Raw genomic sequence first — 25,048 nt, forward strand, 5'->3', positions numbered from 1 at the left:
CCCCGCGCCCCCCGCGCCCCGCGCCGCGCGGCCCCGCCGCGGTCACACGCCGAGCCGCCCCGGCCGCCTCCGCCCTGCGCTTTGTGGAGCCAGAGCCCGAGCCGAGTGACAGGCGCGGCCTCTCGCCGCCCCGGACCCCGAGTGCGGCCGGCGCGGCGTACCTGTGGCTGCGGGGCCGCCCGGCCGAGAAGTGTCGCTGGGGTTGGCCGCGCGGGACCCGGCCGCCAGCCGCGAGCCCCAGGCCCGGGGCCCGGAGGTGGGGGGCCGGGGAGCCGGGAGCTGCCCCTACTGGGGCGGGGAGGGGCTGCCTGGAAGGAATGGGACAAAGTGAAAGTCTCTAGACTGCTGGGGTGGAGGGGCGGTGGGGAGCGTCGGAGGAAGGAGGGGGTGCTGATGGTTCTTTATTTGGTGCCTCGGAGTGGCTTTTAATGACAGCGATGGCGGGGCAGGCCAGCGGGGGTGCGGGCTCCCAGTGGGCGTCCGCGATATCGGTGCCTTCTTGGTGCATTCCTCGGATTGATGAAAGGGCCTTTTAACCCCTCTAGGGTGACCTTTTGGGGAAGTCTTCAGGTTTCTTTTTCCCTCCCTTCTGCTCGACACTCTGGGAAGCTTCGTTCTCAGGTGCAAAGCAGTTGTGCTGTTGTATTGAAACACGAAGCGTATTTGTTTATACCTTCGTGGACCGATGCGGAGACTGTGGCACAGAGGGCGCAGATTGCTTCTTAGGCTCACATCCAGGATGTCCTTCTCCCAAACCTGTCTGGTGTGTGCTATTGGGGTTCGAATGAGGCAGTCCGGGGCCTGCCCTGGCCCTGGGGGGGTCCCAGCTGTGCTGCTGAAATGGTCTCCCAGCCTCGTCAGTATTCCCTAGCTCCGACTTTTATGGTTGTTATTCTGCTGATTGCAGATATCTTTGCTTTGCTGACATCCTGTTTTGTTTTTGGTTTTTACATCCCATTTGTTGTTTCTTTTTATCACAGAAACGCTTCGTTAAGGGGCTCAGGCAGTACGGCAAGAACTTCTTCAGAATTAGAAAGGAGCTGCTTCCCAATAAGGAAACAGTGAGTACAATTGGACTTTATGTAACTTGATTTTTTCCTCTTTGCCCCTACTGCTTCTCCGCACTTGATCTTACGAAATGGTTTCCTTTAACCCTGCGCTGTGCTCAGACTGGTTGGCACTAGAGTCCTCATCATTTTACTTCCTTCACTTTTAGTTTAGCTTCTGATTTCATATAGTAAAGTGACAGATTATGCTTCTCCCCCACGAAGAAAGTGGACTTCCTTTGTAAGAACAGCAAGGTCTTTGCCAACGGAGGGTCACTTGGGGGGTTGTCTAGGATGTTGAGCTATTAACATCTAATTGTAAATACAGTGGCTGAAATAGGAAATGTCATTTACCACCAGTTGGATTTGGTTATTGACGAGTCTTCAACCAAACAACAGAATGAAAAGGTCTGTGGCTCACTATGCTTTGAATTCTGTTGGGACCTTTTCTTTCTTTAATGTTGATTATGTTTTGAAGAGTAGTTTTACCTCTTTAGTTTTTGCAGCCTTAAAAGTTTGCACTTCTGGGGGGCACCTGGCTGGCTCAGTCAGAAGAGAGTGCGACTCTTGATCTTGGGGTCATGAGTTCAAGCCCCACATTGAGTGTAGAGATTACTTAAATAAATAAATAATTTTTTGAAAACTTGGCACTGTTCATTGGACAGATACATATACAAGGATTCTTATAAATTGCTTAAGTGAGGCTTTTACAGATTCATTTGACATTTCACAAAGCTGAGAGCCCTGTCTCTTGCTAAACTTGGGGTAGGCAGATTTGCTGAGGAAACTTCAGAGGGAGGTTGTATGAACAGAATACTAGTAAGGGATTTGGTCTCATTTACCTAAATTCCCTACAGGTGGAATTCAGGGGGAGTGGTTGGTGAGTCCTAGGAGAGGCTAGGAGTGGGGTAGGGCCAGCCAAGTCCCAGTGTCTGTGGCCTAGGTAGAGCCTAGTAACCGGAAGTGCTTCTTAGGACTTGGGGGTGGAGGGTGAATATTTAGCCACTGAGCTGCTTTCACTTCATGCCTACCCTCCCTGAGGGGAATGAGGAGATAGGTGAAGAGTATCCATTATAGAAGTGGGTGGGTTGTTTTAGTTTGGTTTGGTTGGTATTTTTCTAATTGGGTGTTGTTGATTGATTGATTTCCTCTTATTCGATTTTGATTGTTTTATTCTGAGGGTTTGTTCTGTTTTGTTTTTGCTTTAATGAACTTTTTCTAGACACCTTTTCCGTACGGTGCCTTATGTGAGCAGCAGTAGCTTATAAGAGGGAAGAAAGGTTCTGACATTTCAAGTATAGCCTTGTGTAAATTGGTGGTTTGTATCAACCAGTCATAATGACATTGAACTTTTAATGTTTACCATACATCTTAATATGGTGAGATGGTCATTTTGAGAATGGTTAAAAAAAAAAAGAACTGTTTATAGACCTTGAACTAAAGTATATGTTGTCATCAATCTATATAATCAACTTTTTTGGAGGGCGGGGATGGGTCTTCCTGGAACAAATTGGAAAGAAGTATTTGATGTGGAACAGTAAAAAAAATACTTTTAAGTTTTCTGCGGATTTCAGTCATTTAAAGTTTGATATGTACTTTTATAAAACTAAAATGTTTTACCCAGCGGTGAGAATTTTGGTGTGGCGAATTGGAGCAGCCATAAGGTCCGTGAGTAGCTGTGGCCGGACGCAGTAGGCCAGATTGTGACCTCCCCACTGCGGTTTTCTGTCTCCTTGTGCTCTGCTAGAAGTTGCAAACCATGAGGAATTTAATACAAGATATGGCTTGACAATTATTTTCTTTCTGTTCTAAAAAATAAACTTGTAATAGCAAGATTAAGCATCTAATCTAAAATTTGCCATCCACCATTTGGAAACACCAGGCAATTCTGTCTAGCTTTTTATCTCTAGTGGAAGACAAATCTGAATGACTTTTAGCCTGGGTAAGAGGCTTCTAATCTTTTTTTTCCCCCCTTACTCTTGGTTGTCCCTTATCCTTACTGATGATGTCTAACTCAGTAAGTCGTCTGTCCCCGCCCACAGAGAAGTTGTTGGTACACCAGCCTTTTGAGCCGGTCCGCTGGTCTTTTCCAGGTGCCTCTGTCCTGAGACCCTTCCCCATCACTGTCCACCGTCCCTGTTTCCCAGCCTTGTGGCTCCTCTCCTCTCTCCTCCTCTGGCACCCAGCAGCCTTCCTGTTTCCAGCCTCCTCATCAGGGCGCGATCATGGCCACTAACGGGACAGTTGTTGGCAGCACTGGAGGGTGCGTCATGGCTGACTTTGGCTAAACGTTGGCTGGTGTTCCGCTGTCTTTTTGCCTAGAACCGGAGGAGTTTGGTGGTAGGGTAGATCTAGAAGTACCCTGATCACCTGGGAGAGAGGCACTCATTTTGTATTTTCCTTATTATCAGCATAGCCCCGCTAATCATTCACAGCTCCTAGGGAGGGGAGGGCAAAGGTTATTTTTCATTTTTGCTGCAAAAAATGAGAAAATTCCTTGGTTCAGAACTTCCTTGGTAGAAGTCTTCATATGGTCACGCCTCTCTTTATATCAAATGCATCTAATCTAGATACTTTCTACATTCTCTTCTATGTCCCAGAATTATTAACTCATTTCTTTGCTCTTCTCAACTGACTTGAAACTTCAGAAGGGTGTCAGCATCCAGAAGAACGCGCCTGATTGGGCCTGGCGTGGGGGTCATCAGACCTGTGTTCTATTCCTGGCCTTACCGGTAACTGTAGCACTTGATAATCTCTTCTAACTGTGCAGTCTGCTTTGAGCTGTCGGGTCAAATCCTGACAAGCATTCAAAAAGGATTTTCCCTAAAATGGTGTTTCTTTGTGCGAGAATTTTATAGATGCTGCAATCTTTATAAAATGTTGGCACACCTTTGGCTGTTGCTGTGCCTGAAAGCAGAGCGGCGGCTCTTGCCTCCTCTGGCACCTGCCTGCTCTGGGGCCTTGGGCAGATTATTCAGTCTCCGTCTTTTAACATCTGCGTCTGTAAAATGGGTGATCCTTCTAGCCCCTAGAATTGTTCTGAGAGTTTAAATGAGATAATGCCCGTAGAGAGTGCATAGAAACACCTAAAAATGGGTCTTCTTCCTTGTCTACCCCAAATACTACCTGACATGCGCAGTATGGGATTATCTTCCGTTTGTAACCGTGCCGAACCTGTGTGAGAAGAAATGACCTGTTTCTTATCATGTGTCTTGGGAAGAACTGTTTTCTTTGAAAAACTGGTGGGGGGTGGGGGGGCGGTGAAGGACAGCGCCCAGCTGAAAGGATCCGGTTGTTTCATCTTGAACTTTGTTGAAGGGACTTCCGTCCTTACTGGGTCATTCGGCGCAGTTATGCGGACAGAGGTTCCTGGTGGGAATGGACCTAAACAACTTTCCTAGTTCTTTTGGTTTCCGGTGTCTGTTACACAGGAGCTGAATCTGGCTTTCCTCCGAATGCTGCTGCCCCTGGAGTGGGGGTGGTGGCTGTGGCTGCGGAAAACCCACTCTCAAAGTTCAGCTGAGGGGGTGTAGCAGGTCAGCCTCATGGTACCCAAGTGAATACCTGTCGGTCACATACTTTCGCGTCATGGCTGTGCACGTGTCCTGGAGTTGCTGCCTCTGTCCCATTCTTCCTTTCTCTGTGGCTGCTTGCCTTCTTCAGCGTGTGTACAAGATGGGCAGTTAGAAGTCATACACAGTAGGGCATCTTTGCGGAGCGTTCATTCAGCTTCCCCTTGGCTGTGTCCCTCTTCTCTCTCAAGACACTGTTGGGCCCAAATCACATTAGAGTCTTGGGTGTCGGTGCGTTTATACAAATCGCAGCGAGCGTCCCACAGCTGAGCCGCTCGGGTGACGGAGAGCCGGGCCTCGGGGTGCCTCTTCCAGCACCGCTGCGTGATCTGTGAACCGATCGATGAATTACATGACCTTTGATGCTAAGATAATGCCTGAGAAAATAGGAGACCTAATAGAATTGAATCTTAAAGCACCAGGAGGGGCACCCATGTTGTAAATAATACAAAATCCCGGGTGTTCCAAAAATAATACCTTGTTCGGTTTTTACACACATTGCAGTTTTCTTCAAAATCCTGAGGAGATTACTCCGACGGCAGTGACACGTGTCTTCTTTCACACTGAGCAAACGTCTGTGTTGTTTGAGTCAAAGACTTTCCGTGTCTGACACCTGGACGATTGTCCCTTGAATCCTGGCTGGCCTTTGTGTACGGCTCTACCTGCTGTTAGGCAGACAAATCCAGTCTGCGTTGGGTTGTAGACAGGGAGGGAGCCCCGACCCCGGGAGCTGTCTCAGGCGCAGCTAACGTTAGAGAGAAGACCGTGTGATCCTCCCCGACTCGGCAGAGAAGACAGGTGCCTCCAGCACGTTATTAGCCTCTGGGAGAAGAAGGTGAAAAGGCACACACCCTTGGCCGTCTTTCTCCTCTCCGTAGTTTTATTTTTGCACACCTAGCCCAGTAGGGATTAAGCTCATGTTATTTGTAGTCCCAGTTGCTGGTGTATTAATATTTTCTAAACTAAAAAGTTCTTTTTTTTTTTTACCCACTTCCCATTTTCAGAGCTAAACATTCCATGTAGCTCAATTGTTTAAAAATTTTGTATATCCACCGAGCACTGTAACGGGTGGGATGTCTATAATGAGGAGCAAGGTGCCATTCGTGGCCCGCATTGCAGCAGGGAAGGGGAACCACATGCACGCTTTCCGTGTTTGGCAACGTGTGCTAAGGGCCCTGCTGGACAAAGTGTGCACCAGAGGCTGCGTTTGGGGGCTGCCCGAAGGCTAATTGGAGGGTGTAGTGTTTGAGCTTTGAAAGGAGGATCTGCTTTTTGACAGGCGGCGGTTGGGAGGGTGGAAGGAAAGTGGCTTTCCAGCTGCAGGAAGTGGCACGAGCAAAGGCATGGAGGCAGGAACTTGCAGGCCATGCCCAGCGCGTACCCTAGCGTAGTTGGAGAGGAGGTCGCAGGGCAGGTGCGGCAGGACTTAGGCCAAAATTACGTCCTGGAGGTAGACTTGGGAGACCCTACACTGTCTCTGAAGAGGGCATTTGGGAACCCACAGAAGTCTTCTAAGAAGAGGGCGCCTGGGTGGCTGAGTCGGTTCAGCATCCGACTCTTGATTTCGGCTCAGGTCGTGACCTCTCGGTTTGTGATTTCAAGGCATACGTCGGGCTCTGTGTTCACGGTGTGGAGCCTGCTTGGGATCCTCTCTCTCTCTCTCTCTCTCTCTCTCTCTCTCTCTCTCCCCCCCCCCCCCCCTCTGTTTTTCTTCTGTTTACAAGCATGCACTCTGTGTCTCAAAATAAATAATAAATTTGTTAAAAAAGAGAGTAGGGGGAGCATTCTTGAGCGGCACAAACAAGACATAGAGACCAGAAAGGAGGTTCTTGTAATAATTCTCAAAGTAAGGTCTCCAAGTAAGACAAAAAAAATGGGGGAGTTGAAAGTTACTTATGGAACTAGAAGTCTGTCTTTTATCCTGATTTTCTCCATTGAGAATGTGCCTGTTTTGTTTTTTTTAAGTGTTTATTCATTTTTGAGAGAATGAGAGAGAGTGTGTGCCTGAGTGGGGGAGGGGCAGGCAGAGGGGGTGGACAGAAGATCCAGAGCAGGGTCTGCGCTGACCGGCGAGCCCGGTGTGGGGCCTGAGCCCACAAACCATGAGATCATGACCTGAGCTGAAGTTGGACACTCAACTGTCTGAGCCACCCAGGTGCCCTCTGTCTGGGTTTTTGTTGTTGTTGTTGTTGTTGTTGTTGTTGTTGTTGTTGTTTTAATGGTACTAAGGGGCAGCCGGTTTTGATATTTCGGATGTCTTGTTTTTAACTTGGGGTGATAGTATGAAAAGTACTGGAGGTTTAATTTTTTACTTTGAGAAGTAACGTGAAAACCACCCACTTCTGTCAGCCACATTTCTGGAAATGAATTCTGTTAAATATGTACATAATTATTGAATATTAATTGTTTATTTCTTCAGGCAAAATATCTTTTGCATAAAGCACATTCCCCGAGTAAAGAATAACTACTCTTGAGAAAGGTTTTCAGACTGAGTAATCAAGACTCTGTTAATATTAAGAGGTTAAGTACGACTCTAGCATTCGGTATGAGCGTTCAGCATGGAGTTTTATTTGACTTCAGATTAAAACCTTAGGTAAACAATTTTCTAGCCTCATTAATGCTTAATCTATGTTACGTAACAAAGCGTGGACTTCCTGAATGGGTTGATACTATTGGGGACACAGTTGTGTTCCAGGCGCGTAACCAGAGGCCTCTGTTCGCAAGTGCTGTGCCCCCTGTGCCCCCCGGCCGGCACTCCCCCGTCACCAGAGCCGGGTGCCGCTGCAGGCTCTCGGGCTCCTGTCTGTCCCCACAGAGCCAGAGTCTGCACAGGAACCCGCTCCCCTGGTGATGAGAACGCTCGGTAGGGCTCAGGAGGCCCTGCTGTTCACAGAGGTGCAGACTTGTGGGGTTCTAAGCCCATATGTCACATTTGTTCTTAACGTTGCTTTTATTCTGTCCCAGTTGTAAATTACTTCACTGTTAGGGCTTAATTTTGTTTTTCAAATTATTACAAAGTATTTCAAACACATAGAACAGTAATCTGGGCTTATTTGCATTATCAATAATAGAATTTCTTAGTATAGCTTCCCTCTTCGTATCTTTCACTTTTTCCTAGAAACACAATTGTAACTCCTGTCATATTTCACATAAAAACTGTTTTCTCCCTCTTTCCTTGTGGCATGCAGTTCATTGTGTGTGAGTCAGTCAAGCCTAGATCTTCTTTAAGTTGCTAGGAAAACTTTTTATTTGAAAAGGTGATATTCTCTTATTAATATGAAGTTCACATACTTAATACTGTGGCGTTTTCAGATGTTACTCTCTCTCCCTGGCACCCCTTTATGTATGGAGAAGAAATATACATATTTTGAGAGGTTGGCAAGATTGGGTCCAAGGCGAGACATGTGCCACACCTTTTTTTCTTAATAACTTGTCCTCAAATAGGTACAGATAAAGTTGAAATTTTCCATTCCAGGCAGAAGCGATTACCAATAGAAACAGGCACTAAGTTTGGCAGCAAGAACTGTGATCCTATAGTTCTTTCCATGCAGGGGTTTGTTCCCACTAAAATGAAGCAGAGGCTTGAATCTTTTCATCTGATAGTCTAAACTGTGTGGCTATTTAGCTGGGCAGAGGTCCAGTTTTGACTAGGGCGGTCTAAGCGGGATTGGTTGATTCCCTTGTGTAAGTGAAGCAGTTAAGAAATTTGCATGTAAGGAATTTTTGGTGCCGATGTTGGGGGAATAAAGAGGTTTTTAGGAATCTGTTAAGCTCTTGGTTTTGGTTCAGGTCATGCTCTCAAGGTTCGTGAGTTGAAGCCCCACATTGGGGCTCTGCACTGACAGTGCTTGGAATTCTCTTACCCTCTGTCTGCCTCTCCCCTACACACACACACACACACACACACACACACACACACACTCTCTCTCTCTCTCTCTCTCTCTCTCTCACATACAAAAAAAAAAAAAAAAAAAAAAAAGAATCAGGTGACTTTTTAATGTTTTTTTTAATGTTTATTTTTTTAATGTTTGTTTTTTGATAGAGAGAGAGTGAACGGGGGAGGGATTGAGAGACAGGGAGACAGAATCTGAAGCAGGCTCCAGGCTCTGAGCTGTCAGCACAGAGCCTGATGCGGGGCTTGAACCCACGAACCACGAGATCATGACCCAAGCCAAACTCAGATGCTTAACCGACTGAGCCATCCAAGCACCCCATAATCAGGTGACTTATTAAAACAAGGCCTTGAATATTTGCTGTTTTCTGTGTAAATGTCTTAGGCCTGTCCTTGGCTTTATCCTACACAACAGAAGTGGAGGAAGTGGTGTACAAGGATTTTGACTGTGTACGATGTATTGCTTATAGACATTGCTCCCAAAGGAAACCACCTTGGACTTGTAAAGTTACTGAATACACTGCTGCTTATAAGGATTAGTTATTTATTTGCTGCTGGTATTTGCTAACCTGTATTTCTTATGATTTGACTGGGTCTTAGTTACCTGGTGACTTTGACCTTTATACCTAAGTAGACTCACCCATTTTATTAGCTAGTAACACAAATGGAAGGTTTGAAATGCTCTTTAAGAAGACTTATAAGCTGTGATTACTGTGCTTATATTCCATGTGTTTACCCACTTGGAGCTCATATTTTATATCATAAATGGATTTTTCTTAGCCTTAATAAGATCGATGAACGCATCCTAACTTTGAAACTCCAGTTTGCTGATGTTTTAAAAATAAGTTTTAAAATGTATCTGAAGTCATAATCCTTGAATAATTGGTTCATTTTAATCTTATTTGAAGTTACGCCCTTGAGGAATATGTAGGAAAATAAAGTAGAATAAAAATTGTATTGTTTTGAAAATTGTAAAGTGAGGACTTCCCCTCAGTCTTATTCACAGCTGCTCACTGGTGGTGGGAAAGATGGCCCCCCACCCTACTTCCTCTCATAATACTTCTTTTTTCTGTAATTTGAAAACCATTAATTGTATACTAGAAATAGGAAAAGCAAGCAGGAGAAACCTATCTGGGGACACCAGAATTCTGTTAAGCTAGGTTTTCTTTTTGAGATGTTAAATTTTTAAATTCAGTTTCAATATCAGTGACCTTTGTTATTTTTCCCACTTTGGAAATAAGATTCTGTGTTCTGCTCAAGTGTCTTAAGTCCTTCTTCTGAAACCTCTAAATTGTGATGTCATAGTTCCCAGGATTTGACCTTCGAGGTGTCTTAAACCATCATCATGGTTCTCAGTGGGCAAAGTTGGGAGTGTTTTGGGAACTACTGGGGGGAACCTTTGGTACCCAAGGCCCGCGTTCTCCTTGAGGTGTCTGTGGTGTGGGAGAGAGCGCTTCCCCTCGTGGAGTTCACAGTCCACTGAAGAGGCGAGCAGGGTGCGTGTTCTTCTCTGGAGGGTGCGTGAGTTGCAGTCATGGGGACCCTCTGGGGCCCAGTCACAGGGCTTGGGCTGCGCGCTCGTGAAAGCACGTGGGCCATTTTGTCTGCAACAGGTGGCCATCACACAAGGAGCCCAGCTCCTGTCTCAGAAGAATTGTATGTTGTTCTGCCCTTTAAATATTACTACTTTATTTTAGTCCTGGACTTTAGACACCGTTTCATTTTTTCTTCTATGCATTTCTGTTCTGCACACATACATGCATGTATGTATTTATGTAGAATATAAGGCCTTCTGGGGATGGACCTTGTTTTAATACTTCTTTATGTCTCCTTTAATTCCCTGTAATAGGCCTTTACTTGATATTACTTTTATTTTTAACTTAAATGTCAGTTAACATGTAATGCAGTATTGGTTTCAGGAGTAGAATTCAGTGATTCATCACTTACATACAACACCCAGTGCTCATCACAACTCTGCCCTCCTTAGTACCTCTCACCCATCTGTCTAGCCCGTCTCCCACATACCTCCCTCCGTCAGCCCTCACTTTGTTCTCTATTGTTAAGAGTCTTTTGTGGTCTGTTTCCAAACTCTCTTCTCTTCCTCCCTCCCTGTATATTCATCTGTTTTGTTTCTTAAATTCCACACATGAATGAAATCATATGGTATGTGTCTTTCTCTGATGACTTATTCACTTAGCATAATACGTTCTCGCTCTATCCACATCGCTGCCAGTGGCATGATTTCATTCTTTTTGATCGCTGAGTAGTATTCGATTGTATATATATACACCCCATCTTTATCCATTCATCAGTTGATGGACTTTGGGCGTCGTTTGACTATTGTTGGTAGCGCTGCTATAAACATCGGGGTGCATGTACCCCTCCCAGTCTGTATTTTATATCCTTTGGGTAAATACCTAATAGGGCAATTGCTGGATCATAGGGTAGTTCTATTTTTCGTTTTCTGAGGAACCCCCATACTGATCTCCAAAGCAGCTGCACTGGTTTGCATCCCCACCAACAGGGCAAGAGGGTTCCCCTTCCTCCGCATCCTTGCCAGCACCTGTTGTTTCTTGTGTTAACTTTAGCCATTCTGACAGGTGTGAGGTGGTGCCTCACGGTGGTTTTGATTTGCATTTCCCTGATGATGAGTGATGTTGAGCATCTTTTCATGTGCCTGCTAGCCATCTGGATGTCTTCTTTGCAAAAATGTCTATTCGTGTCTTCTGCCCATTTCTTAACTGGGTTATTTGTTTTACTTGATATTGCTTAAAAATGAGGTGTGTGGCTGTGTATGTTCACATGTGTGAATGATGGGATGGAAATATAGTATAACCATAGATCGATATATAACTATTGGTCCTAAAAGATTAAAACTTGTCAGGGATTTTAAGGAATGGTTTTCCTCATTTTTGCTCTTCGTGTTGCTTTTCATGATCTGCTTTGAGGCTGTTTTAAAGACCAGTTGAAACCTGGACATCCTAGGCCTTGGACTATGTAGCAGACAGAAAATCCTCGTTAACTTTTCTGTCCCAGGACAGTAAGACTAGGACTTGGGAGTCACTGTGCCACGCTTGGACTTTCCTGTTCTGTTTATCACAGGCAGTAAATCAACTCTGCTGTTTGCACAGCAATTCTGTTTTCTAGATTATTTATAAGATTGAAACCCATTGTTTATTTTTCTCAGCAGGTTTATTGAGCAAGTCAAGAATAAAATATTATCTTAAGCAGTAGAGCAAGCCATTAGCCAGTTGCAGCTTGGTTTCAGAATTATCGTGTGTGTGTATGTGAGCGTGAGTGTATTGTGTGCACAGGAGGTGAGAGCCAAGCGAGGTGAAAGAGGCTCAGTGTTGCCAGATCTCTGCAGCTTTGCAAGGTTCCTGTGACTGTTTATGGATTTTTCCCCCCTTTTAGTCAGTTAGTGAGTCACCATCATATGCCATTTTATTATCTTGAAAACAGTCTGGAATTTTTCTGTGTCTTTGCAGTATGAGTGAAATCCCACTGATGTGTTCTGAACGATATCAAGTTAAAGTTTTTCCTGTGATGCTTTGGTTATGTATTTTCAGCTGCAGCCATCGTCTCTTTGTTCCTATGTGCAGGAGTTGAGATCGTTCTTGAGTTTGGCAAGAAGTGATGACTTTCGTTGTGTTTGATTATTTTAGGGGGCTGGAACAGCATAGGTCCAATGCCCTTGGGACTCGGTGCTTATTGATTTAGGCACACGCCTCCTGTGATCATAACTTGGTCCTCCTTCCCACTTCTGCTCTGTTTTGGAAATGTACTAACAAGGTACATGGAAGCAGGTCAGAGGTGTGTGGCCTTCGGTTGTCAAGGAAGGTGTTTAAGTTGCGGAAGGAGAGTCTGGAATGTGTGGAACAATAGGAGGGAGAATTAAACTCAAAAGGAAGCAGGCCCAGTGGATCTGCGGACATGGCCGGCTCCAGCTGGGTAAAGCAGGCAGCAGGTGATGTGGGCAACAGAACCCTGTAGACATCTGGAGAATGGGGGATAAAAAGCAAAACAAAACTTTCAAAAATAAATGTTAAAGTTTGCTTTGTCCTGTGGACTGAATTTGCTCATCAGAACTTGAAGCCCTTATTTCTTTTGACCATGTAAGCCTGTCAGGTGATTCAGGAGAAAAGTCCATGTGCTTCCCTGTCTACCAGAGTATGTTAGGTCTGTTAGATGATTAGGCAGAATAATACACTTCAAGGATGGAGTGCTTCTTAGGTAGTCACTTTGTATTTATATTAAAATGTGCAAGTTTAGGACTTGGAATGTACATCCATCTGTCCGGACTGAAGCTAAAGCGTACCGTTTGCTTTTGTGTTATATTCTCCTCTCGTTACTGATTGCCCAAACGCTAAAGCACGTTACCAGGCATGCCTGTACTTTACTGTCTTACTAAGTTTTTCTAGAAATCAGTGACAGGGTGTTTAGATAGGGTGAACATAAAAATTTATAGTTTATTCCTGGGGCGCCTGGGTGGCTCAGTTGAGTGTCTGATTCTTGATTTCAGCTCAGATCATGTTGTGGGATCAAGCCACTCCCATGCTGGACTCTGGGCTGAAGCCTACTTAAGGTTCTCTCCCTCTCTCTCTCTGCCCCTCCCCTGCTCACGTTCTCGTTCTCTCTCTCTCTCTCTCTCTCTCTCCCTCCCTCCCTCCCTCCCTCCCTCCCTCCCTCCCTCAAATAAATTAACATTTGAGGAAAAAATGCCTCGCCAGAGAAAGTCCTTGAAGTATCCTAGTTTTGAGGAGTTCCCTAACGCCCGAACCCCTCTGCAACACGTCTTCAGAGTCACTGCCCTGCTTATTCCCGAGAACCTGGTAACTAACTCTGAACCCATTAAATGCGGGCACGGCGGTTTGGGCCAGTTCCGTTGTTTTAGATGTCCTCTGTTTATGAAGCGGGGCTCCGACGCCCTCCATCTGCCTTGTGGTGTCCTGGTCGAGTCCCTGGATGACACGGAGACACTGTGCCACGCCCCCTCCCTCACGGAGCTCCTCAGGAGGGTCAGGGCCGTGGACACGTCTCCTGCCCGGGCTCCCGTCCGAGCGCGCCGCGACATCCCACGCCACGCGCTCTAGGTGAGCTCCTTCGGACCCTTGTCGTTCGGCCCTCTCGGCAGCATCAGGCCGCCGGGGGCGCCCCCGTCCCTCACCCCGGCCTTCTCCCTCCCCCGCGGGCGGGCGCGGGTGTGACTTCAGCGCAGCTGCCCAGCGTCACAGAGAGTCACGTGAGGGGTTTTGTTTCTTTTGTTGAGTTTAGCACATCTTAAGGTTAACATTTTTAACCCAGCTCTCATTTCCCACAACGGGCAAGTGTTAGTATTCAGACTTGCTAAGGGACACCACCGGACGCAGCGGCGCGCGCTCGGACTGACCGTCGGGCCGCTGGAACGCCTGGAGGCACCTGAGCCGACGCCCGGTGCCCGGCCACAGCGCAGCCCGGTGGGAGACGGCGGCCTCCTTCCTTGTGGGAGGACCACCGGCTTTAGTCGCTCCCCGGACCTCCCCCCGCAGCCCCCAGGCGTCCAGGCGGGTAACCAGCTAACCGTCCCTCGGCCCAGCCCGTTCCCGTGCGTTTTGGTGAAGTCCGGCTGAAGACTGCGATAGTCATGCGCAAGACGCGGGCCTTTGGTTTCCGCCAGCTCTCGAAAGCCACGTTCGATTGACGGAGCCCCCCCCCCCCCCCCCGAAACAAAAAGCGTGGAAACGGGCCCTTATTCGTGGACTAAACTGGGAGCCCCGGACCGGAAGGGAAATCACGCCTCCGATGCTTGCCGTCAGTTTTCCAGACTGGATTTTCCGCCTTTCACTGAGCTTTTCCTCCCCCTAGATCCCCTCCCCGGTCCTTCCAGGTTGGTGGAGAGAGCGCCCCCAGCGACACGCTTCGTAGTACGCGTATCCTGACAGAAGTACGGTAGTCCCCTCGGGTCCCCGCGGCCTCACCTGGGCCGTAGTCTAGCTTCTCGTCCTGTTTCCCAGTTAGCACTGCTGGAGGACACACGGGCCGGGCCAGAAGGTCTGGAACTCTCAGCTTCACAGCCCCTGGCTTGCATAAGCACGCATCGTTGGCCATCAGGCTGACCATTTCCTCTTCTCAGATGCTGTACTCCCTCTGCTGGTCTTGAGACCGCGCGGCTCTGCCGTCACGAGGACACCGTCCCTTCCCCAGGCCTTGGACTGTGTATGTCGTGGACAGAAACAAGAGAACCCTTTCTGGCTGCGGGAAAATGATCGCAGTTCTCAGGCAGGCCTGGCAACGAGATCCCTTCTGGCGCTGCTCCCCTCACATCCTGCCCCTACACTACTTACTACAAGACATTTTCACTCTTTGGGGCGCCCCCACACCCAGCCTTTCTCTGTTTGATTTTTGTCCCTTACACTTGATTTCTGTCCCTGCCAGCCCCTGCCCTCAGCCCGGCCTTCACCCCATCCCCCACCCCCCTGTACTCACGGCAGGAGCCATTTTTTATAGCACACATAACCTTTAAACCAAAAAAAAAAGTACATTGCTTATAACAAAATGAATCTCTTTTCTGCTTTTATTTTGAAAAGTCCTCCTTGTTGTTTAATGTGGAGGATAGTCGTGCTGAAAGCCTGTTCCAAGTAGGCATTTGTGCATCCCAGAGGAACTTTTGATTTATTTCCTTAACTCTGCCCTCCTTTCTCTGTGGTTCAGAAACCTTTAATGGTCTGTGAAGCCATGAGACTTCAGTGCAAAACAGAAGTCGTTTTAAGAACCCTTCTACTACATAAAAGGCCTGCCAGTTTCCACATGCTGGGTTTTTGACTCCCTGACAGGCTGACCTCTCACAAATTTTGGTTGTACAGCAGGGCATCCAGGGTTGGGGCCTTGATAATGGTTTTGTGAAATATTTTTTCTCCTCTCCCTCTCTTTGAAAAGTTGTAATGAAAATTCCGGGCTCTTGGCCAGCCCGTGGGATGTGATACAGTAGAAATGTTTCTGGTGCCCTTTGTTACTGTTCGGCTTTGATTAGGTTTATTTCCCGTAAGCTTAATTTTGCTCCCCGCCCCGTCCCCTGTTTTATGGCTAAGGAGGTTAACTGAGCCAAGGTTATGTATTTTATGACGCAAGCTGCTGCAGCCTTACGAAGTCACGGCGCTGGGCTTTTGTGGCAGAAAGACGGGGGGAAGCCACTACCCTCACATCCTCGTGTTTCTTCTCACCAAGGCTGCCTTCTCCCGGTCGTGCCTGCTTCCGTGGGAAGAGTGTGAGCAGCGTGCAGGCCGCGTGGCTCGCCCTGCGTCTTCCAGCCGGGGTGTTCCAAGAAACCACCGGGCACCTCGTCTTGAGATTTTGTTAAGTTAGAAATCGTGGTAGACCTCTCTCCGGGGTTGCTGCCGGGTGGAGGGAGGAGGTGGAGGGCCCTCCGGAGCAGCAGTCAACAAACGGTGACACTCCTTTGATCTTTCTGGTGGTTCTCCATTTCAAAAGAAAGAAGTGGCTGCAGCTTAAGAAAGTTTTTTTTTAATACTGCTTTGACTTTGTATTTATAGCTCTTTTCATCCTTGCAAATGAGAGCACTCTACAGACATGATTTCATCAGTTCTGATAGCCTGGGAGGGTGCGGCGCTCTTGCACAAGCTCGGGAAGGAAATTGAGGCCCGGTGACAAGCAAGGGGCCCTCCGTCAAGGGCACCATCTAGGTCAGGAGAGGGGGTGGGCCGGGAGCAGAGCCTCCGTGGGGTAAGTGCTAGGGTTTGGGGCCGAGCTCGCTTTTTATAGGAGGAAGATGAGACGTTGCCATCACCGACACCGTGTTCACAGTGGGCCCCCTTGGCCAGTTCGCGGTGGTGAAGTACAAGTACGGGTAGCTCGTTCGTGTCCAGGAGCTGTTGACAGGTGGACCCTGCGAAGCTACCAGGGGGGCGCTGAGCTTGCGGATTCAGTTTCGAAGTTGGGCGTGGACAGTAGACCCGACGTTGAATTCAGATCTAGAAGCTGTGGTTCAAGTTTGTGCCCCACACGATCCGCGCCCCCACCCCCCCGGTCTCCCGTCGAGGGGTTGTGATGTGGGGAGGTGTCGCGTCCCTGAGAACGGGCGTGAGGGGGGGCCGAGGGTCACTCAGACGCTGTCCGCCTTCTGAAGAATCGTTCCGGCTCTCAGCCTGAGGCCTTTGCTCACTGTGTCGCTAAGGGAGTAGCCGTCCTTCGGGCCCGCGGAGAAGAGGGGTCGTCGTCCCCGGTGCCTTGTTGGAGCAGAAGTGCTTCAGTGATGCTTTGAGCCCCCTTCCCTGATTCGTGTCCCCATTTCCCTTGGGCCCTCGCCGCCTGCCTGTGGCCACACAGCAGCCGTAAAGCAGCGGCGCCCCTCACCCCGCTCCGGCCGCGCTCTGGTGCAGGCGTTCGTGTGAGGGCCGTGGGGTTTTTTTCTCTCCCTGTTTAGAAACACAGATGTCTTACATCTCCACAAAAGAATTTGGGAAATAAGCCTATTTACAGGAAGATCCGCGCGAGTTTGACATGGTTTCCTCAAAGCACCTTGTTCACGGTCCTTAGCAAGTGCGCTGCTCTTCTAAGTCGGGCCCCCCTCCACCTTTTTCTCCCTCCAGCCTCGAGTGTCCTCGGATGCCTGCACAGCTGAGCAGGAAATAAGGTTCCTTTTTTCCCTAAACTAGTCGTGCAAACAAGGCCAAAGAGGAAATTGCTCATTCTTTGGTATTATTAAGTTTATTTTTAGTTTCCTAGTACTTGATTTATCTTGGGGGAAGGAGAGGGATAAAATGCAGTGTCTCATGAAGGGAAATACCGGACACGTATCTGAAGGTTTCTTACTAAGTGAACAAACTTTCCATGTTGGATGCTTTCTGACTGGCCCTTAAAGTGTATTTTTTTCTTTTTAATTTTATTTATGTGTTTAGCCAGCTACTCGGCAGACATCTGAGTTCCTGTGTGGAACCATGACTTTTTAGGTAGATGCCGAGGTTATAAAAAAGAGGAGGACATTTTCCTCTACCCTTAAGACGCACGGAGTCCGCTGGGACAAACCAGCGTGACTCTGGGCGGCGACTGCTGCGCGCAGACGCGCTGCTGCCCTTGTGGTAGGTTCTAGAATTCACAGAGCAGCTCCCCGTGTCTTACCCTCTCTCTTCTTCGGCACCATCACCGGAGCAGTTAGGTGACTACGGCTGAGAGCTGGGACCCAGACCTCTGATTTGTCACCTCGTCCTGCCCGTACGCACCGATGTGAGAGCTCGTGACTGGTGGGCTTGTCAGCTCTCTGGCGGCACCTCCTTCCTTCCTCCCGGAGATTGCTCGGGACGTGTGCGAATTCCTGTTCTGCCCTCCCTGTCCTCCGACGGGTTACCCGATGGCTCTAGTTTAGTCTTCTCATCTATAAAATGGGGATAATAGGACCTATGTCCTGGGACATTTGTGAGGGTTAATTGAGCACAGGCACACCTTGTTTTATCATGCTCCGCAGATACTGTGGGTTTTTTGGGGTTTTGTTTTTTTGGTTTTTTTGTTTTGTTTTTGTCTTTACAAATTGAAGGTTTAAGACTCCAGTGCAGGAAGTCACTGCAGATGTGGCGGAAACAGCAAAAGAACCAGAAGTAGAGGTGGGGCCTCAAGATGGGACTGAATGGCTGCCATCTCAGGATAAACCTTTAATTTCTTAATTTTTTTTTTTTTAGATTTATTTATTTTTGATAGAGACAGAGCACAAGCAGGGGAGGGGCAGAGAGAGAAGGAGACCCAGAATCCGAAGCAGGCTCCGGGCTCCGAGCCGTCAGCACAGAGCCCGACGCGGGGCTCGAACTCACAACCCCGAGATCATGACCTGAGCTGAAGTCGGACGCTTAACCGACTGAGCCACCCAGGCGCCCCTAAACCTTTAATTTCTAATGGACGAGCAAAATAAGTGGTTTCTTGAGCTAGAATCTGTTCTTGGTGAAGATGCTGTGAAGATTGTTGAAATGACAACGAAGGATTTAGAATATGACACAGACTCAGTTGATAAAGCCGCAGCAGGGTTTGAGAGGATTAACTCCAATTTTGAAAGAAGTTCTACTGTGGGTAAAACGCTAGCAAACAGCACTGTGTGCTACAGAGAAATTGTTCGCGAAAGGAAGGGTCTGTCAACATGGCAGACTGCACTGTTGTCTTGTTGTAAGAAATCACCGCAACCACCCCCCGATCGGTCGGCAGCCGTTACGTCGGGGCAAGACCCTCCACCAGCGGAAAGATTACAACTCGCTGAAAGCTCGGATGATGGGTAGTGCTTTTTAGCAATGAAGTATTTTTAATTAAGGTGTAGACATTATTGTGTTAGACAAAATGCTATTGCACACTTCATAGGCTACGGTATAGTGTAAACGTAACTTCATATGCACTGGGAAACCGAGAAGAAATCCATTTGACCGGTCATTTGACTTGCTTTATTGCGATACTTGCTTTATTGTGATGGTCTGGAGCTGAACCCACGTTATCTCTGTGGTATGCCTGCCCTTTGATGGTCAAAATGGTCTTATGTGTAGTTGTGAAACCCCAGCTATTTTGAGAAATCGAAAAGCCAAAAATCTTACACAAAATTTCACAGTTTGGAATTCTATATGGCATGTTTGGCTCACTTACAATCCACATTTCTGTTATGCTCTTCAAATGATACTGGGGAAACCCCACAGAACCGTGTCGTGTGCCCAAGATGAATCGCGGGGATTCATGTTGGGTTTTGGCTCTGCCCTGTCTGTGAAGTTAGAGTGCTGGGAGTAGAGGTTGAAATTTGCAATTCTAGAGTGGTGACAAATGTAGGTGATTTGGTCTTCCCAGAGTATTAGTCCCTGTCCCTCCATCTTGCTGTCTTCAAGCTCTCAATTAGGATTTCTAGTAGAGAAACCGCGGGCCTTCCACGGACTGGGCTGCAGAGATCACTGCTGTGTTGTCAGCAGGTGGACGCGTGGGGTGGTCCGACTTCAGGGTGGAGGACTGGGCCTTGAGCTCCTGTTGGCTGAGGCTTCTAATAGCCCTCCGAATTTACACACAGGGCAAATGAAGGGAATTTTAAAAGATACTTGTCAATTTTCATATATTTTCTGGAGGTACTTTAAACTCTAGTTTATATAGTTTTCGTTCGTACCAGGATACTAGTAAACCCATAAGTAATTGAAAGCCGCTGAAGTTTCATTGATTAAATTGTCTTTGGTTTACTTAGTTGCCCAGTTCTAGATACATCAGAGTTGAGGGTTCTTGTTTTCTGTGACCTATGCCACTCAAGTGGTGTTAATAACAGAAGTAATGCCTTGTTTGTGCTTAGGTCCCTTTGTGGAGAACGACCCGATATGCCAATAATACAGAACATTCTGTATTATTATTAAAGCATGTTGACCTGTTAAGGCCCCAAAGCCAACCCCATTTCATAAGTAGAGTTAAATGAGATGAAGAAGGGGAAGTGTTCACCCAGAGCAATTTAGCAGATTTTTAGAGTGAGTCACCACGAGAAAAGAGGCCCCCCAAGCCAGTGCTTGCTGTTTTCATGCTACGGTTCCAAGTGGAAGAGTCCAAAGTTAGACTCTGTGGCTCAGGCCTCACCCAATAGGACCCTGCATCTTCCTTGGCATGTCTTTCCTTTAGTGGGGATAGAGGTAAGAACTGTTACATTTGCGTCCTTCCAGAACAGCTTAAGACTAAAAAAACTCAAATGTCTATGGGGTGCCTGGGTGGCTCAGTCGGTTGAGTGTCCGACTTTGGCTCAGGTCACGATCTCGCAGTTCGTGGGTTCGAGCTCCGTGTCGGGCTCTGTGCTGACACCTCGGAGCCTGGAACCTGCTTCGGATTCTGTGTCTCCTTCTCTCTCTGTTCCTTCCCTGCTCACGCTCTGTCTCTCTCTCTACCTCAAAAATAAAGATAAAAAAAATTTTTTTTAAAACTCCAATGTCTGGAAAAGTAAGACACAGAGTGAGGCAAAGCGTAAGATAATATCTGGCCAAGCAGTATTGTCTTGGGTGAGTGAGTGTCTGGTCACTTAGGAGCCTGCCTGTCCCTGGGCCTTCTTAGGATCTGACCACATACTCCTTCTCGTGCTTCGTGATGAACCTCCATTACCTCTTTTAGTGCACATCTTCTTGGGGTCGTACAAACTGTATTCCTGACCGTGCTCTGGGTAGTTTAGAATTCTTACATTATTTCTGTGAACTACAGACCCTTGAAAGTGATCGCTGAGACGGCACACGGTGCTCACCGCAGCGGTGTCTTTCTGTGTAGGTCACTCGCATCGTTCGGAGTGCTGCTTCACGAGTGGCTGAAACTTGCATCACAAGTGTCCCTCCAGATCGCCCAGTCGATGGAAGTGTTTTCACCACAGTCTCGCAGCAGATGTTTACTCTCTGCGCACTGGCTTCACAGATGCGTGTAGATGCTCCCCTTGTAGATGGACTCCACCGCTAGTGTGAATCGTGACGGCTTTGTGGCCGTAATTAAAGCTTACTAAAAGGAAGGATGGGGGTGATATGGACTGTGTTCAAAGCAGGTGTTCAGTTTTGACAGAGAAGAGCCAATGTTTTATCTTTGCTGAATTTTTGGAAAGCTAGAAATGAAAGGTGAGACCCAGGAGAGAGGGGAGAGGGTGTCCCCCAGGCTTGTTACAGATACTCAGTATCCAGGTGGGTAAACATATGAGACTAAAAAGATAAAGGATTTGGCTAGAGTAGACTTTTTTGATTTTTCAATTGGATGATACTTTGCTGATTGCTATTTTTTTTCCAAGGCCCTCTGCAAGATTTTTTTTTTTTTTTTTTTCTTAAATCTCAAAAAGAAAGAGGAATTGTAATCTTCGGAGCATAAAAAATTTTTTTAGTTTATTTTATTTTTTTAAAAATGTTTGTTTTTGAGAGAGCGCAAGCGGGAGAGGGGCAGAGAGAGGAGGACAAAGGATCAGAAGTGGGCTCTGCGCTGATAGCAGGGAGCCCGATGGGGGCTTGAACTCAGGAACTGTGAGGTCATGACCTGAACCAAAGTCGGACGCTTAACCAACTGGGCCACCCAGGCGCTCGCAGGTTGTTTCTTAAAAGATAAGTCGGGGCGCCTGGGTGGCTCAGTCGGTTAGGCGTCCGACTTCGGCTCAGGTCACAATCTCGCGGTCCGTGAGTTCGAGCCCCGCGTCGGGCTCTGGGCTGATGCCTCAGAGCCTGGAGCCTGCTTCCGATTCTGTGTCTCCCTCTCTCTCTGCCCCTTCCCCGTTCATGCTCTGTCTCTCTCTGTCTCAAAAATAAATAAAACGTTAAAAAAGAAAAAAAAAATTTACAAAAAAAAAAAAAAGATAAGTCAAGTTGGTGTTAGATTGTTACACTCATTCATTTTGCGGATATTTATTGACAGTCTACGTAATGCCGAACATTGTGTTAGATGCTAGAAGTGTATCATTCCACAAGAGATAGATTCCCTGGTTCGTGGAAATTTTAAATCTATTAAGTAGACAGATTAAGTGAATAATCTGTTAAGTATGTAGTTATAAATCCTGAAAAGTGCTATAAGGGAAAAGTACCGGATATATAACAGAGGGACCCAACTTCAATAAAGGAATGTCCGAAGATGTTTCATTTCAGTTATGATCCCAGACATGAGAAGAGAAGGATGGAATCAGAAGAACACCCAGGCCAGGGCACCAGGCTGTATAGAGGCCTTGGAATAGGATGACCTTGGAATTCGGGTGCGACTAAAAGAAAATAAGTATATGGAGGTGTGTTGAGCGGGACGAGGTAGAGGTGATGGGAACGGGTTAGATCGTGGTGACCTTGCAGGCTTCAGCGGTAGTGACAGCATCTACGGAGGGCCTCTGCTGTGTCAGGCACTGTTCTGGGTGCTTTACGTGCATTGATCGATCGGCCTCATAGATAAGAGGCTGCGTGCCTTGCCCAACTTTATGAAGTAGTACGGCCAAGATTTGATCTCAGTTTGGTTTCAGGATCCATAATCTTAAACACCGTGTTACGTTTTTATGTGGAGAAAAAGGATAAGGCGTTAAAGAATTTTCAAACAGGATAAGTAATGAGTAATATCAGATTTGTTTTGTGTTTTGTAAATACGTAAATATATATTATATATATATATGTATGCATGCACGTACCTATGTATACGTGTATGTATATATACGATGCAGTGTGGAAGATGGGGTGAAACAGGTCACGAGTGGAAGTGGCGAGACCAGGCAGCACCCTTGGCTCCTGTGGGCGTGTCTGCCCCCTCTGGCTCCACAAATGTAAGTATATCCACAGAGCCAGCCACCGGGAGAAATCTTCCAGTGCACGAATGGGACGGCGAGGGAGTTTCTGAAATGGCTGTGAGCGAGCGAAGAGCAAGACAGTGTGACCTGGCATACCCAGCAGACGTTCGGGGGTGAGGGTTTTGCCTGGTGTCCCGTGCACGTCCTTCGTTTTCCAGGTTTTCCAGAAACACACGAGTAGGTTGACTTGACATAATTTTGTATCACTTGAGCCTGCTTGTTCTGTAGATTAATTTGGAAACCGCTGACATCCGTAGAATAGTCATTTTTGGCCTCCTCTAGAAGCACAGCTCTGCTTCTTTGAAGCTCATTTGGATAATTTTGAAGACCACCCTGGGGGAGGTGCCTCACGTCCCCCCATCTCAGAAGTACGTGGCTTCTAAGGAGTTGTCGTTTTACAAGGGCCCACTTTCTTTAAGAAATTACAGCATCCAGAGAAACAGTGATCCTGACGCTGGGCGGCTGAGGGAAGGGAGGGTCTCCCACCCGAGGCCTTTCTTGGATGTGTAGGGCTTGGACACAGGTCGATGCCGGGCACCAGGATGGGAGGCCCGCGGTGGCTTGCCGGCGGGCTCGGTGGGCTCCGCTGGGCCAGCAGCCGGTGATGGGGAAGAGTGAGGGCAGGGAAAAGAGAAACTGCGAGCGGCACAGAAAAAGTTAAGCAGGGGCTGAGTAACCCCCTTCCCCTGCGGGCTCACCAACAGGAAGTACTTGGTAGAGGTGAGAAACCTTTTGTTAAACGGCAGAATTCAGAATGTTTGACAGTCTTCTGGTTTTTTGTTGTTTTAGTAAATGTTGAGAAATATAAAAGAATCCTTATAAAATGCGTGTTTGGTATAAAAGTAACGTAACGAATTCCTGTGTACTGCCACGAAGTTCGAGATTGCGTGGAGCCTTCCCTCCTGGGTCTGGTTCCCTGTCCTCGCCCCTTAGAGATAACTGCTATCTATCCTGAATATTGGTATAATCCCCTTCCTTTTCTTCATGGTTTTGCCTCAAATATTTGTATCCTTCCACAACATATTGTTTACGTTTGATGTTTTTGAACTTCACGTAAATGGAATCATGGAGAAAGAATACGTTTCTGCACCTAGTTCTTTTCACTCACCTTTATCCTCAGCTTTAACTGCCATGTGTAGTTCTGCACAATTTCACAGCCTTGTGCGGACATAATACATTTTGCTTCTGTTTTCTGCTGTTGACAGACATTTCAGTTTGTTCCAGCTTTTATTGTTTTTTTTTTGTTTGTTTCTGTTTCACTGTCGCACACAGTTCTGTGACTGTGCATGTTGTAAAGGTCATTCCTTAAGGGTATACCTAGGAATACAATGTTTGCATTATAGGTATGCATATCTTCTATTTTACTAAATAAAGGCAGTTATTTCCAGATGTATATAAGAGTTCCAGTAATTTCATGTCCTTGCCAACATTTGATAGAGTCAGACATTAAAATGTTTGCCAGTATTGTGAATTTTGAAGTATCTCAGAGAAGTTTTAGTTTGTATTTCTCTGATTATTATGGATGTTGAACACGTTGTAATGCATTTATTGGCTATTGGTTTCTTCTTCTGTGAAGGATTTATGTAAAGCTTTTGCTCATTTTTCAGTTGAATTGTCTTTTCTTTTTGATTTGTAAAAATTCTAGATGATCCTTATTTTAAATAATATGTGTTGCAAATACTCGTGGCTTACCTTTTGTGTTCTTTTTTTTTCTTAAATTTGTTTTTGAGAGAGAGGGAGAGAGACAGAATGCAAGTGGGGGAGGGGCAGAGAGAGATGGAGACACAGAATCCGAAACAGGCTCCAGGCTCTGAGCTGTCCACACAGAGCCCAACGCAGGAGGGCTCGAACTCACGAACTGTGAGATTATGACCTGAGCCAAAGTCGAATGCTTTACCAACTAAGCCACCCCAGGTGCCCCTACCTTTCATGTTCTTTATGGTAGAATTAGTATTTTCTTAATTTTAGTGTAGTTGAATTTGTCTTTATGATTTGAGTTTGTGTTGTTTAAGGAGTGTTTCTTCATGGTTGTAAAAGCAGTCCCCTGTATTTGTTTTAATTTTAAGAGTTTTATAATTTTGGAGCACCTGGGTGGCTCAGTCGGTTGAGCGTCCGACTTCAGCTCAGGTCATGATCTCACAGTCCGTGACTACAGCTCAGAGCCTGGAGCCTGCTTCGGATTCTGTGTCTCCCTCCCTCTCTGCCCCTCCCCCGCTCACGTTCTGTCTCTCTTTCTCTCAAAAATATATCAACATTAAAAAAAAAAAAAAAAGTTTTAGAAGAAAGT

The 25,048-nt window shown here is 46.9% G+C and overlaps 1 protein-coding gene and 1 long non-coding RNA gene across 9 annotated transcripts in view; both read left to right on the forward strand.

Moving 5' to 3' along the window:
* Positions 1 to 25,048, forward strand: part of RERE (arginine-glutamic acid dipeptide repeats) — a 426,890-nt gene that overhangs the window by 367,140 nt on the left and 34,702 nt on the right. For all 8 annotated transcript variants that reach the window (XM_049618826.1, XM_049618828.1, XM_049618825.1 and 5 more), the window contains one exon: positions 981 to 1,061. In XM_049618826.1, the coding sequence (XP_049474783.1) occupies positions 981 to 1,061 (81 nt within the window). The remainder of the gene's footprint in view (positions 1 to 980; positions 1,062 to 25,048) is intronic.
* The window catches only part of LOC125913616 (uncharacterized), a 4,811-nt gene continuing 2,345 nt past the window's right edge, over positions 22,583 to 25,048 (forward strand). Inside the window, exon 1 of the long non-coding RNA XR_007455054.1 lies at positions 22,583 to 25,033. This is a non-coding gene — a long non-coding RNA (uncharacterized LOC125913616). The remainder of the gene's footprint in view (positions 25,034 to 25,048) is intronic.

The sequence above is a fragment of the Panthera uncia genome (assembly GCF_023721935.1).
Source record: "Panthera uncia isolate 11264 chromosome C1 unlocalized genomic scaffold, Puncia_PCG_1.0 HiC_scaffold_4, whole genome shotgun sequence".
Classification (NCBI taxonomy): Eukaryota; Metazoa; Chordata; class Mammalia; order Carnivora; family Felidae; genus Panthera; species Panthera uncia.